The sequence below is a fragment of the Suncus etruscus genome, chromosome 1 (assembly GCF_024139225.1).
Source record: "Suncus etruscus isolate mSunEtr1 chromosome 1, mSunEtr1.pri.cur, whole genome shotgun sequence".
In the NCBI taxonomy this organism is placed as follows: domain Eukaryota; kingdom Metazoa; phylum Chordata; class Mammalia; order Eulipotyphla; family Soricidae; genus Suncus; species Suncus etruscus.
In genome coordinates this window covers 139,384,030-139,399,143 of record NC_064848.1, presented here as the reverse complement: position 1 = coordinate 139,399,143, position 15,114 = coordinate 139,384,030, and the positions used below count along the sequence as shown (strand labels likewise).

At 44.4% G+C, this 15,114-nt stretch overlaps 1 protein-coding gene across 2 annotated transcripts in view; it reads right to left on the bottom strand.

Annotated features, from left to right (window-relative positions):
• Positions 1-14,863, bottom strand: part of CPA2 (carboxypeptidase A2) — a 24,873-nt gene extending 10,010 nt beyond the window's left edge. Inside the window, exons 1-9 of one of the 2 annotated variants that reach the window (XM_049775054.1) lie at positions 14,799-14,863; positions 12,904-12,985; positions 11,395-11,529; positions 10,747-10,839; positions 8,684-8,785; positions 6,440-6,538; positions 4,888-4,998; positions 3,558-3,648; positions 1,371-1,570 (exon numbers count right to left, since the gene is read on the bottom strand). In XM_049775054.1, coding sequence (XP_049631011.1) covers positions 1,371-1,570; positions 3,558-3,648; positions 4,888-4,998; positions 6,440-6,538; positions 8,684-8,785; positions 10,747-10,839; positions 11,395-11,529; positions 12,904-12,985; positions 14,799-14,863 — 978 coding nt within the window. The remainder of the gene's footprint in view (positions 1-1,370; positions 1,571-3,557; positions 3,649-4,887; positions 4,999-6,439; positions 6,539-8,683; positions 8,786-10,746; positions 10,840-11,394; positions 11,530-12,903; positions 12,986-14,798) is intronic. The other variant, XM_049775062.1, reaches the window with a different exon arrangement.
• Between the last annotated feature and the right edge of the window lie 251 nt (positions 14,864-15,114).

Below are 15,114 nucleotides of genomic sequence, written 5' to 3'. Positions count from 1 at the left end.
GCTCCGAGACCAGGTTCCAAGTGCCTAGGAGGACTGAAGGTATTTGGCAGGGACATGGGAAAACCTAGAAGTAGGTTAGTGGTGGTCAGATAAACTATCTGTCTCCCAAAGGAAATTCATTGTACTCAGTGGAGGAAAATAAACCAGGGAAAGTGGGTGAAACCCACAGCTGAAGGTTTTGACTCTGTAAGGGAGAATGCAAATAATCAAATCTATCCCAAATGTGCAAACTTCTGCCTGGATGGATGACCTTTAACAGATTTCTGCATCAGCTTTGGCTAATCCTGGCTTCTCTGGGTCTGTTTAAAGTATCTCTTAGGTACTTTAGATCTTTAGGTCTTTGTTTTGGTTTCATTGGTTTGTTTGAGGCCACACCTGGCAATACTAGGAGAGAGGGAATGTGAAGGTACCATATGTGGTGCTAGGATTTAAACTTAGGTCAGGTGCATATAAAATATGCACATAACCCCTATCTTACCTCTCTAGTCCCACTTTTCAGATCCTTTATAACCCTGATGTCCCTACCCCCACCAACAAAGCCTTATTTGACCTTGAGAGGCAAACACCATTAAAAAGCCCACTCCCCTACAGGGCTAACATCCAACTAAGGAGATGAAAGATACACCTAAATTTCAATAATCTAACCCATTTATGCCAGGGGCTGCCAATGATAATCTATTTGAAAGTAAATTGACCAAAAGGTTCCATCTTAGGGTTTATATCTAACATACAGGTTTCAAAACCCAAGCCTAAAAGCCCAATAGGAAATATTTGCACATTTTCTTTAGTGGGGTGGATAAGTCTCACTCAATGGTAAGCAGGTCCCCGAGGTATCAATCTCTGACTTAAGGCTACCATCACTTTGCTTCATCCTAAAACCAAAATCAAGGTGGAAGGAAGGAAGGAAGCTATGGAAATGAGTGTGTTACCCACAATATCACACACCCATGCATTAAAATGCAGCCAAAGGCACTAGATAAGAAACTGAGAATTGATGTTGCTTAGGCTAGAATATCTGATTACAGATCCTATTATCTCAGGCCCAAATTCAAGCAGTTATTTCCTAAGAAACAGAAAGCATGTGAAATTTATGGTCAGATCAGATGCCTGCTCAGTTAGACGAAGGAGGCATTCATTTCATGAATTCTATTTCCCGAAGACACGTAAGAAAATCCCAAATCTGCCTTTCAATGCTTTGTCTGCATTACCACCTTTGCATCAATCGGACCCAATCTGTTTTGTTCCTCTTTGTAACCCACACCTAGTCCCTCCTATTAGCCCTAACTTTGTGTCTAAAACTCACTCAGCGGTCATTCACCCCAAGGTTGCCTGTCTGTGGTTGAGGCTGAAGTAAAGTTGCAGAAACTCACCAACTCATCGAATCTATCTGACTTGGTACATTTATAGCCATAGGGGAACATCAGTAGCTGGGAGTAGCTGTGGATGGTAATGAAAGCCTTGAAGTTTCCATGGCTCTTGATGAAGTCCACTATGGATTTCACTTCCACTTCAGAGTTGGCACTGGGTCCGTGGTACGAATCAGAGCAAGGTTTGTCGCTGGCGCCAGGTCCTGATGGAATTCAGAAGCAGCTCAGTGAGAACAGGAGGCTTTCAGGAAGCACCAAACTTAGGGGAGGTTTTTGCAAGCCTCCCCTAAACTCCTCATCTGGAAACCAGAGTGAGACTGTCCTGGGTTAGAACAAACTGCTACCTAGGGGCATAGCCAGCAAGTGTCACTGGAGTGATTCTGGACGCATCTCTCTTGCTTAAAAATACAGTTCTGCTCTATGGCAGAAAGCTATCGAGTTAGATCATCTCCTCTCTGTGGGAGTTAGTTGGAAGAAAAGCTACATTTTTATATTATAGATGGAATTCCTGCCTTGGGTGGGAGTTGAACAAGCTCTTTTTCTGGGATCTTTTCCAATTCTTAAGAGTCCAGAAAAACAAGATTCTCTGCGTTCTTTAAGTCACAAGCCACAAATCCAAAGAGCCTCTGGTAAGCTGCTAGCGGCAAGAAAATCACAGCCACATTTGACAACCCAGCTACCTTTGGTCTTGATTTGCTCGGAACCAAGAATGACCAAGAAATGGGTCTTCTGTGGCCCAGCCAGAGCTCTGAGTGCTACAGAGACTCTAAAGTCACTCTTCAGGGTCTTGCAGTGATAGAGACAAAGCTTCAATGCAGCCAGTCACCTTACTTTTAAGATCATTTAATAGGAATAATTTTCAGGGAAATTTCTGACATTGAATTGCTAGGCTTTGTTCAATATTTTTGGAACTGATGCTTTTATTGCCCCCCCCACGCTTGGGAGGAAAAAAAAAGAGGCAATTGTAAAAGCGATGAACGAAGTTGCCATTCATCCATATCCTGCCACAATTCCCTCGCGTGTCCTTTCTTGGTTCAGTGATTTTCATTAATTCATTTGTCTTACAAATATTTAGTGATTGCCTCTATGTTCCAGACACTGTGCTAGGTGTCAGGAATTCGACAGTGAAAAAGACCGATTCTAACCTCCCTGCTATTATACCTAATGAGGAAAAACCAAACAGATTTCATTCAGTGATTAGAGACGCAGAAGGGGTTTAAACCAGTGACTGAACGCATAAAGGAGCTGGGCCCCCATCAGCCTGCCACTGAACTCTGCAAATTTCGAGCTGCAAGTCAACAAAGACAGAGCAGAAAGCTAATATTTTGCCTTTGAATCTATTTTGAAAATCAATCTCTTAATCCTATTTGGACTTTTTTTTCCTTTCTCGAAGCATCCATAGATGATGTAATGCTTCTCCTCTCAGAAGATCCTAAGGCCCTCTACTGGCAGATTCTGGACATCCTGATGGTTCTCACTATTGCATCCAGCAGCCCGGCCAGGGTCCAGCTGGTGGGAAAACTAAGGTGCCTGAGAGACAGTACAGTGTAGCCTTGCACACTGTCAACCCGGGTTCAATCCTGGGCATCCCTTATGGTCCCCAGAGCCAGCCAGGAGTAATTCCTGAGTGCAGAGGTATAAAAAAAAACCCTGAGCTTTGCGGGGGGGGGGGGGAAGCAGGGGGAAGAAAGAGGGAGAGAAGGGGAGAGAGAGAGAGAGAGAGAGAGAGAGAGAGAGAGAGAGAGAGAGAGAGAGAGAGAGAGAGAGAGAGAGAGAAAGAGAGGGGGGTGTCAAAATACACCAAATGCTTTTGAGATAGAGCTCTTATGACAACATTTTTACCCTGTGATGGAAATTTAGTGCAGCAAATTTTTTTTACATAGGTTTTTAGGGACTGGAGCAAGATAATACAGCAGGCAGGGCAACTGCTGTGCACACAGCCAACCTGGGTTAGATCCCCAGCTTTGTACCCCCACCCCCACCCCAGTCTGCCAAGAGTGATTCTTGAGTTCAGAGCTTGGAGTCACACCCTGTGCACTTCCAGGTGAGCCCCTCCAAACACACACGCCCCCCAAAAATTAAGTTGTTAAAGGGCTTGCATCTTGAATGGGCTTAGCAGGATGACAGTCCTACAAAACCCAGCTACGAGAAAGCATGACCAGATACCATTCTGAGCAGCCCTGCACTCACCAGCAAAGCCTGCATCCCAGTTCCGGTTAGGATCAACACCAACACATGCCCTTCCTGGCACCTTGGACCTTGTCTTGCGCCACATTCGGTTCTTTAAGATGCCACCGAGAAAGAATACAAGGGGGTGGGGGGACAGGAGGGAGACAGTCATTTAGCCTAATGAATTGGTCCCTTTAGAATTCTGTTCTTTTTGTTTTTGTTTTGGGGCCACACCCGGCGGTGCTCAGGGCTTACTCTTGGCTGTCTGCTCAGAAATAGCTCCTGGCAGGAGGGACCATATGAGACACCGGAATTCAAACCAACCACCTTTGGTCCTGGATTGGCTGCTTGCAAGGCAAACGCCGCTATGCTATCTCTCTGGGCCCTAGAATTCTGTTCTCCCTTTCACTCTTCTGGGCAGTTTCCTCTAGAATTGCACTAATTTCCCTTGTCCACAGACATGTCAACTTGTCCTCCTACCAGATTCTACTTGGAGATTCTCAAGGTGAGAAGTGAACTACTCCCTCAGGGCTCCCATGAATACCTGCCAGACCACAAAACAGTTAAGTATTAACAACCACAAAACACACACACACACACACACACACAAATGTGGGGATATAATCTGTGATCATGGAGGAAGGGGTGTTTTTTTAAACTGTGTTTTTTTTAAGGACCCTGAGAGGGCTACCGTGAGTAGTATTTCCCAAATCTCATGAAGGAAACATTTCTTCACAGTATCTGGCAAGACGAGTACTAGTATTTTTGTACACATTTCCAATTGAGTATACAATGAAAACCGCTCTCACAGTCAGGCTCTCTCCAAAAATAAACCCGAAGCTTCCATTCATTTTGAATATATATGGGGTCACCGCTGCCACAATGGTGTCTTGTAATGGGATTTTAAAGAGAATAAAAGCAACTCCCTCGTTTCTGTGACATGACAGAGATTCTAGGGAGAGTTTCTTCCATAGATTGTAAATTAAATGCTAGAAGCATTGTACTGCCCACCTAAGTCTGACTGCAATCTAATTGTCAGCAGGTAACATCCGCCTCCACTTTTCCATCCATCCCACCAAGAAAAGAGATAATTGGAACAAATCTCCTAGGTGACTCATGGTGAACACTGGACACGAAAAGCCCAGCCTAACAGCTGAAACCGTCTCTGACGGAAGCAATGGGGAAATGACACAGTATGTTGGAGTAAGTGGTTATAAACCTAACTCTGCACCTCAGAATCACTGAGGAAGTCGAAAAGAGATAGATTCCTTTTTTTGGATTGTTTTGGACATTTTTGCACATTTCCTTAGGATCTAGGGGAAGAAAATGAAGGGGGGAGGTGGAGGCTTACACTGGTATGAGAGAACACATATCCGTCGGGGTTTGTGACAGGGAGCAGGAAGAGATCCATCTGGTCCAAAAGGGAAGTGATGAATGGGTCCTTTCCATAATCAGTGGCAATCTAAGCAGAGAAAAACACATACAAATCAGTCCTCCACGCCATTTTGACAAGGAATCAAATAGAATAATAGATTTTTTCCCCTAACATAAACTGGGTAACACTATCAGGTAATAGTAATTGTCTTCCAGACAACAGTTCAACCTTCCATTTCAACATGCTAAATATGTTAGTGTCTATATTCTTACTTCTGATCAGAAGAATTCATAGATAATAAAAACCAGATCTCACTTATCCAGAGTTCTCCGACTGAGGCACTCTACAGAGGTGGACAAGTGTTTATAGAGGGTCTATGAATCAATGTTCATAGAGAAATGTTCATGTTTTTAAAAACACTCCAAAAATGTTCAAGTTTCCCTGATCACCCCACAGGGTACCTTTCCAAAAGTATTCACCACTGACATCAGATTTCTTAAATATACAAAGGCTTGTCTAAAGATACAGAGGACCAGTGATATTTCATTTGAGGAATTAAATTTCTACGTGTGATCAATTGCAGGAGAGCCGAAGTTTCTGCTGGATTAAAATTTACTCATTTCCTGTGCTCAGCCATCCTAAGGCATTATTATTCAACTGTTAAATATCCATTTCATAATACCCTAAAGGTAACCACATTTTAATTGAAGGGAAAAATGTATCAGTCGGTAGGCACGTGGTTACACATGCTTGAATGATCTGATGTGGTTTGATTTCCTTTGCTCATGAATTAACATTCTGATTTATAGCGTGTCATTTTTGAATTACTTAAGAAACACCAGGCGAGGTCACACCCCAGCCTGGTGTCCTAATTCTTAATTCCCACAAATACGTGGAAGAGAAGTATTATTACTTCACCCTGACTTCAAAAACAAATTTGGAAAATGTTCAGAACTAGCCCCCCTTCACCCAAATCTTACCTAATGCCACTTTGGATTAATTGGGCAAAGGCTCTTAAGCGGCTCTTCCTATTTTTCCATCTGAACCTTTTATTTTTGTGATTTTTATAGATTCTGGCCCATTGTGCTTCAGCCCTTGGAATTCCAAGCATCAAAGCAAATGTTCGCCAGTCTGCTCTTCAGGCTGACTCCAGGATCCTGACAACCCTCTCCATCTCCTCTCTACCCCTCTTACCCTCTCCGTCCTCTTTACCCCTCTTACCCTCTTCATCCTCTCTACCACTTTACCCTCTCCATCTCCTCTAGCTCCCTGTGTCTTTTCAACACAGCCCGTAGTTGCAGAGAATGCAAAGGCAGGCGGTGGAGGTGCTCAGTGGAACAATATCAGAAAATGAAATGCCACGGTGCTGAGTGGGACAATGTAAAGGAAAGGATGCGCAGGTGTCTATTTGCAGCCTGCGCTGAAACCAGGGGCTGGCAGCTGGGAGTCCGAACCCGGATCACTATTGTGTAGCCGAGATAGGGCTGACCCCAGCAAGACAAAAGGAAAAAAATTGCAGCAAAATGACCTTATTAGCTGTCCACAGGGCGGTAGCCTGCGTAACCCACTCTCGAGCGTGGATCCCGGCATCGAGCCAAATGGCAGGCTTCTTTCCTCCGGTGCTGAACTGCAAAAACAAGCGTGACAGGGAGAAGGGTTCTACCGTAGCCGGTGCCTCGGCCCTCTTTCCCAACACCACCACCCCCAGCGAGCCTGCCCGGCTTCCTTCCAAGCAGAGCTCCATTCACTACAGAGAGAAAAGGAGGAGGAGTGATGCTTTTCTAACAATGAATTCTTCCCTTTGCGTGTGATGGGGAGCTGGCGAGGAGGGGGGTCCTCTTGAATGTAAGCTTGATTGCAAGCTAGTAAAAGCAGCACAGACCTTTTCTCCTTTGCAGTTTAAAAAAAATAATAAAGGCAAAATTTTAAATATATAATTTGTTGTAGATAATTCAGTAACGTGAAAGCATGTTCCTCTCTGTGGCAAATTGGAAAAGGCAGTTTCCTGTATGGTATGACATTCTTTTTTGTAAAGACCCGGTCCTGTATGTGTGTGAAAGGAGAGAGAAAGAGAGAAAAGGAGTTTTTTTTTTTTTTTAAACGTTAATAGCCATCACAGCACAGTTGTGGAATTAGAATTATGGGGATATTTTTCCTTTGGGGAGTTATTTCTCTATTTTCCAACTGTATACAATTATTGTGTTATTTTTGTAATAAAAATTCTGGCAATTAAAAAATCATTAAAAAAAAAAAAAAAGAACGGTGGCTCTGGAGGTGTTTTCCAGAGTTGAAATTTTATGATCTAAGCAACTCTGTTTTATGTGGAACAGTGATTTTGCCAATTGGATCCGTAAATGGGGAGGAAAAGATTATTTTTGCACCATCAATTTCTATCTCTGTGCAGCATGCTAAACATAGCAGATAAGGTAAATGAGAAATGCAAATCCTGGCTCAAAAATTACATTTCACGGGTTTTAAGAGTTTTCATGGAAAAGTATTTCATGCCTTTTCCTCCAGGAGTTAAAATAAAACAAGAAACTTTCCCAAACACCTACCATCATTCCACCGCAGAACCACCGGGACGGAGGGGAAGGGATGAGAAATGGAGTGGGGGGGTGGGGAGATGTGTGGTTTCCTGACCGGGTTATGGGAGAAAGCGGCTTTGGGGGAAAATAAAGAGAAATGGAGGCCGTAAATATTAGCAAATGGAGCGGGGTGTCAGAAACAGGAAACCACCAGTCCTGGGCCTGTTTGGGGGCAAACGCTCTGGAGAAATCCATCTGCCCCAACAGAATTCTCTGTGCTGAATCTAACATTTCCAAATTTAGCAAGGAGTTGTGACATTATCTGGGATTTGGGGGTTTGGTTCTGTGTGGGGTTGTGTGTGTGTGGTTTTGTGGGTTTTTCCCCTCCAAACTCTTTCTAGGAAATCTGGGGTAATCATTTCACTCTTTTTTTTTTTTTCCAGGGCAAAGTGGAAAAAAAAAAAAGCCTTCTGAGATGTTCAACACAGCGTGTTGGAAGTTAGAAACTGGAGTGCAATTCAGCCTTTGCACCTAAAATCCCCAACTGAGTTCGCCTTCGTGTCCGGGCGGCATGGCAGCCTGCACGTAGCCACCAACACATCTCTGCTTTTTCCAATTATTCTGTTTTAATGCAACTCAGGCAGTAATTGGGTGGTGGGTTTCAACAACACCACCACCACCACCACACTTAATCTTTGTTTAAAAAAAAGAAAAAAGAAAAAGAAAGACAGAAAGGAGGCACCAAACTACCTTGATTAATGACAGCAAATCCCCCTTCCGCCCTCCCCCCTACTCACCCCAGGCCCCCTCACCCCCCCACTCTGGGGGCCTCCAGCGGGGTCTGCACCTCCCTCCTCCTCCCCCCATTCCTGTGTTGCTATTGGCCCGTAGGCTCGGGGTCCCGGCGAGCAAATCTATCACGAGCAACGCCGTAACTCACTCCTGCAGGCCTGCTTTGCGCAAGAAAAGAAAAAGGGGGGGGGGCGCGAAGAAAGGAGGAGGGGGAGGGGAAGTGGGGAGGTGGGGGAGCTGGTGATGCCAAACCAGCCAGGACCGGTTCGGAGGGAAAGGGAAGGGCAGGGCTGGAGAAAAAGACAGACAGACAGACAGACAGACAGACAGACAGACAGACAGACAGACAGACAGACAGACAGACAGACAGACAGACAGACAGACAGAGGGCCCGCCTGGGAGGAGTAGGGCTTCTCGCTGCTTTGGGAGGAATAGCCTTACTGGCCCCCTGGTACCTTGAGCACGTTCATGGGCCGCTTTTCGAAAGAATAGCCGATATTCACTTTGCTCACTAGACCGGGGTGCGTGGCCACGATGTGGTCCATTTCTTGGTAAATCTGAAATGTGGAAGACAAACATTTGCAAATGAATGGCCTTTGCAAGAAAAAAAAAAAGAATGGATGGGTCATTCTCTTTCCTATTCCCTGGGGGCTCTAGGGAGAGGGAGGCTGGACACCCCCCAAGGCAGATGGTTTTTTTTTTTGGGGGGGGGGTCTCCACCAGCTCTAAAGATGATGCATCCCGGAACTGCAGCAGCAACAGCAACAGGAGCTGGGAAAGAAGGAGCCATTTTGCAGCTGCAGCTAAGGTTTATGCGATTTCGGTGCTTTGCAAACAAAATGGCATTTCTCCAAATGGCTCGTGGCTCTTTTCTCTGCCTTGAGCAAGGATGCATTTTTCCCGACCTAATAGAAATGCCAAGGATGGTGGTATCCCACCCTCACCCCCACCCCATCCCTCACTCCTACTACTTCAGGTCCTCCAGAAAGGTGCATTTAGAAGCAGAAAAGCAAGCAAATGGGCAAGTGCAGACAGGGGGCCAGCCTCAGAGGCACTTCGGACTCCAGCTACTTCGGGCTCCTATTTGCAGGGCTGATTAAAATTCTGTGCAGCTGGGGCGCCCAAGCCATGTCCATGGCTGGGATTGAGACATGCCTGGGTGTGTCTGGAGAGTTAACGGCTTGAAAACGGTTCCTCCAGCTGTTGCCAACATTTGTTCTCCATGGGACACAGACTAATTTGTGAGGCCCGTGGGGGGAAAGGCGGCAGTGCGCATCTTGCTTCTCTGAGCTCCTTTTGTCCCGGTTACGTTACCGGCACACAAGTCTTTAGCTGTGACTCTCACATAGTTCAAATTTATAAAGTAATACTTTCTTTTTTTCAGGCCATACCCGGCAGCACTCAAGGGTTACTCCTGGCAGGCTTGGGAGACCATATGGGATGCCGGGATCAAACCCAGGTCCATCCTGGGTCAGCCCTACTGCTGTGCTCTCTCAGCCCCAAAGTAATACTTTTTTAAGAAAAGAGTGGGCAAAGATGAGGACTGACTGTGGTTGGTGGTCGAGTGCCTGCCGGCCTTGCATGTCTTGCAAGTTCCATCCCAAGCATAGCCACAACTCTGGTGCCACAAAGAATGTGTCTGGACCCTGCCCCATAGACCCACAACCAAAGTCTTGAAGCAAGGCTTGTTGTAAACCCCATAGTGCCCTGCAACAAGGACAAAGACAGCAAGGAAAAGTGGGGGAGGGCGACTGGAGGGACAACACTAGAAGTTGCTCAGGATTTACTCCTTGCTCTATGCTCGAGGGTCATTCCTGGTGATGGTGCTGGGTATGGTACTGGATCTAACCCTAGTGGGTCACATGTAAGTCAAGTGCCTTAACTTCCTTCTTTAATCTCTTGATCCCCAGGGGGGCATACACCCTTTGACGCTCAGGGATTACTCCTGACTCTGCACTCAGGAATCACTCCTGGTGGTGGTACTCAGAGACCATCTAGAATGCTAGGGATCAAACCTGGGTTGTTGGCATGCAAGGCAAGAGCTGTGCCCACCGTACATTCTCTCCACCCACCTCTACACACCCATTCCTATTTCCGGTCATGAAACAAGAGTGAAATTAGTTTGGGCTACATTTTGTCAGCAAATAAGTTTAGGTGAAGTCACATAGTTGCTACCAACTGTGCTGGTTCCCTCCTCAGTGTCAGCCATTCAACATAGCTAGCTCCCCAATGTTTTTGTGGACAAACATGGTGAAACAAGGAGCCCTAGAGAGGCAGAACCTGGCAGGAGAGGGGTGCTAACATGAGACCCTATTGGGCACTTCAGATAACAGGGGTGCTGGAACAGGCTGCAGGTTGAAGACAGTGAGCCAGCTCCTGGCTATCAATGAAATTCTGGGGGAACCTGAGACTCGAGGCACTCCTAGGGGCAATTAATTAACCACCAAGAGTAAGCAGGGAGGTCATCTGAGAAGAGAAAGGCCCGTTTCCTCATGGCTCTTCATTCTGTAGTACCTACCTCTTCCAAAGTATGGTAAATCTCAAAGTTGAAGTTACCATTTCGTTCTCTTTGACTAGATAGCATTTCTTCTTTCTCTTCATCCAACAGAACCTAAGATACACAATCATATTTAGCATCAGTTCATGGGATACACTGAATCTGCAGCTATGTAGGAAATGCTCAAACTTAGGTCCCCAGTCCCAAACTTGTCTTTTAAACTTAAAAGTCATGCCTTTTCTTTATTCTTGCCAACACCCTGAAAAGAAATGGTTAGTCTGGTCAATACTACCCATACAGGGGAGCAATTCATCTAAGGGTTGTCTTCCTTTCAGTGAGTTGGGGGTCACCTCCAATTAAAAACCAGATAATGTCTTCTTGTCACCAGCTTTGACTAAGACCCTTTGGTTTCGTCATATGTACATTTTACGTTGCTGATTTTCTTTTGCCTTTTCCTTTCAAATTTTCATTAGTATATACCACTTGGGCTAAAAAAAGAGTGCCTCTCTCCTGCTTCCACTTTGCAGAAGTGGCCTAAACTCCTGAGGAAAGTCCTGGTGACACACAGATGTTCCCTCCCTGGCTGAGAGCTCTCAAGTATAGAAAGGATCAGACTTCCAGTCCAGAAGACAAGCAAGCATTTGGAAGGAGGGTCAGTAGAAGAATTACCTGAACATCTTCAATCATGATGGAATATTCAATTCCCTGAGACTCCAAGAAAATTTTGACTGCCTGGAGGTTGAGAAAGGGAACTCGGACATGAACTGTCTCCCCTGGGGTGGTAGGTGATTTCCAGAAATCAAGCTGAAAGAAATAAAAGGCCAAAGCAACAGGGGGGTCATTCCAGGGAACCAATCAGATTAGCACCTATTGATAGAAGTCAAATTGTGTCCTTTTTTAAATCTTGAATCCACAATTCTAAAAATCACTCACTATTACAAAAGAGACTCAAGTAGCCAAGTATTCTCAAATTACATTAAAAAATGTTACCTTGGTCTCTTAGTTATTTAAAAATTACAGAGGGGTCAAAGAGATCATACTAGTGGCTTGGGCACTTGTCTGGCACACAGATAAACTGAGTTTGATTTTCAGTACTACATATGGTCTTTGAGCCAAGCCAAGAATGATCTCTGAGCACAGAGCAGGAATAAGCTCTGAGCACCCCTGGGTATGGCCCAAAAGTGAATAATATTTTTAAATTTTTAAATGGCAAGAGGAAAAGATTATGAAAAATGATGACAGTATTTTTAAGAGTTAGCATTCATGTGATTGCATTCATTTTGTAACAAAATGATCTGCTACAATTTTTTTGTTTGTTTTTGGGCCACACCGGAAGGTACTCTGGGATTTTTCCTGGCTCTATGTTCAGTGACCACTCCATAACATTCAGAGGACTACATGTGGTATTGGGGATTGAACCTAACCCTGCCACATGCAAGGCAAGTGCCCTACCCACTGTTCTATTAATAAGCCTTTCAAAAAAAATTTTTTTTGGTTTGTAGGCCGCACCCAACAGTGCTCAGGGGTTACTCCTGGCTCTGTGCTCAGAAATTGCTCCTAGCAGGCTTGGGGGACCATATGGGATGCCGGGAATCGAACCCAGGTCTGTGCATGCAAAGCAAACACCTTACCGCTGTACTATCTCTCCGGCTTCTTCCAATTATTTTTAAGAGGAAAATCTACATTAAAAACAGCCAACAATCTGTCAAAGTAAACTTTACATCTGACCCCTCTTTGCAGTCCTACAACAAAGCTTATGAATAGAAATAGAAAAATGGAACCCAAGCTTTCCCCCAAAGCTTGTTCAGTTTCACATTGGTTGGACTAGATTGCAACTTTCTGCATCCCAGCTTTATGAATTAGCATCTTCCTCATGTTTGAGAAGACAGACGGGATACAATCCAAAGCAAGAGAGATCGATTAATTAGGGATCATTTAGACTGAGAATATACTCAGTGTGAATATATCCCATATACTATGATCTGGAGTATCAGTGGTAGTATGCCCCATATTCACATGTTCACATGTCTGAGGCCCTGGACTCAATCCCCAGCACCTAAACACACACACACACACACACGCACACACACACACACACACACATGATCAGTGATTTCCATCATCACATCTAATTGTGGAACGATCTGCTTATGAAACAAACCCTTCGACAAGAGATACCTGAAGGTGCTCTTCAGCCTCCAGTTCCATCAGATTTTCAATTTGTTCCTCATTCCTGGGAGTGACCTCAAGAACTTGGTCTCTAAATAAGAGTAAGTACAGACATGACTTTAAAAACAAAACCAGGAACTGCTTCCTCTACCTTTCTGCCCCTGTGAACATCCACTCCTCACCCGCAGAAGTTATAGGACAGCTGTCACTTCCCTCTGATAATTGAGGATCTCAGGACTAATCTCACCAGGCCAGTGGAATGAGGAGTTCTTTCTTCCCCTAAGGAATATTTATCTGGTGGTAATTAAGTGGTGTACCTATTCCTAGCAGAAATTTTGCCATCTAAGTTACCTTTCCTTTAGCTAATGATTATTTCTCAGAAACACCTGCTGCTCATAAAGCCTTGACTTTTAAGACTTGTCTGTTCCTGTTTTTCAGAACGAAACTGGTTTGTTTGTTTTTAATGTGGACTCATTCGTTTAATACTTGTAACTACTTGTAAGAGGAATTGAATTCACATCTGGGTAAACCTGGGATTTGTGGGGGGGGGGTGGGAGTGATGATCGGGTGAACTTAAAAGGATATCAGAGTTTCATTTCTAGTGGTATGTAGCTTACTTATTTCCCTGGCTTGAACTTGCAGTCTAGCTCAGGAGCCAGAAGAATCATGCTCTGTGTATATGTACACACATTCACCCTTATGCTAAACATTAAAAGATATCAGAAAAATAGAACAGGGAGTACAGCACATGCTTTGCATGAATTTTACCAAGATTTGAACTCAAGCTTCTGCATACCACCACAAGGAATCACACCTGAGTACAGACCCAGGAATGCCCCTGAGCACCACCTGGTGTGAGCCCAAATCTCCCAAAACTACAATAAAGTAAAATAATAAAAGAATTAAAGATAGAGTTAGAGAGATAATAAAGGAGGTTAAGGCATCTGCCTTGCACAAGGCCTGGTAGACACAGGTTCCATCCCCAGCACTATACATGGCCCTCCAAGCTATGCCAGAAGTCATGTCTGAGCACAGAGCCCCTACACTTCACTTTTTTAACTTTTTTTTTAAATAAAAAAAATGTATTTAAAGACCATGATACACTTCATTTTTAAAAGTATCTATACATTCGGGCCAGAGAGATAGCATGGAGGTAAGGCATTTGCCTTCCATGCAGAAGGACAGCAGTTCAAATCCCAGCATCCTATATGGTTCTAAATCTGCCAGGAGTGATTTCTGACTCTAGAGCCAGGAGTAACCTCTGAGCGCTGCTGGTGTGACCCAAAAACAAAAACAAAGAGTATCTATACATTCAGGATCTGGTTTGACCCTTTGTTCATCAAATTCCCTTGACCACTTGGTTACCTGGATCATACTTCAAGATATGCTCCTCCCAGATTCTTAGAACCAACGTACTTTGGGGAAAGGATGAAAACTACAGAGCCATAAAGTTGGACTTGGTCTGAAATCTATAGCATAACTGAGGCACCCATTTCAAGAGGTGTCACTGTCCAGATGACAGATCTGTTTGTGGGTAAGACAAGGATTGATGGATGAATCCCAGAAATGTAGGGAGATGGAGAAGGAGAGGAACCTCTCATTTCTGAGAGGACACTGACACAGGACACAGTTTTATTTCCATTGATGTCTGTACCTCTCCTTTCTGCTCATAAAAGGGAAAAATGAGTAAGGACAGAGAATAGGGCATTATGTGTTCAGTCTTCACATTTTCCTCTTTTAAATATTCTCTCTCTCTTTCTCCCCCCTATTATTCCCACTTTCCACATCTAAGTTGCCTTCTACAAAAACACTGACTTTTATACTTTTTATTTTGTCCCATCCAATAAAAGACTTAGAACTCTAAGAATCCAAATTTCAAACAGGCACCAGTAAGCGTAACTTACCCCACAAAAGTTTCTCGGCAGTAGACAAGCCCCAGAAGGGCACCCAAAACCAGGATTACCCTCATGGTCAAGAGATTTCCTGGAGTCCAGAATTCCATGATTCCTGAACTTTATTTATAGGGCCCATAACTGAGGCGCATGAGTGGACAGTGCATTTCCACCTGGTAAAGTTCCCACCTGGCTCTCAAAAATCTCAAGGTCATATACAGCCACCTGTGGACTCCCACCACTTGGTACATTTTCTAATTCTGCAATGAGATAACCAACTTGAATGGAAAGAAAGCATAATGGCTTGAGTCTATCAAGGGCAAATCAT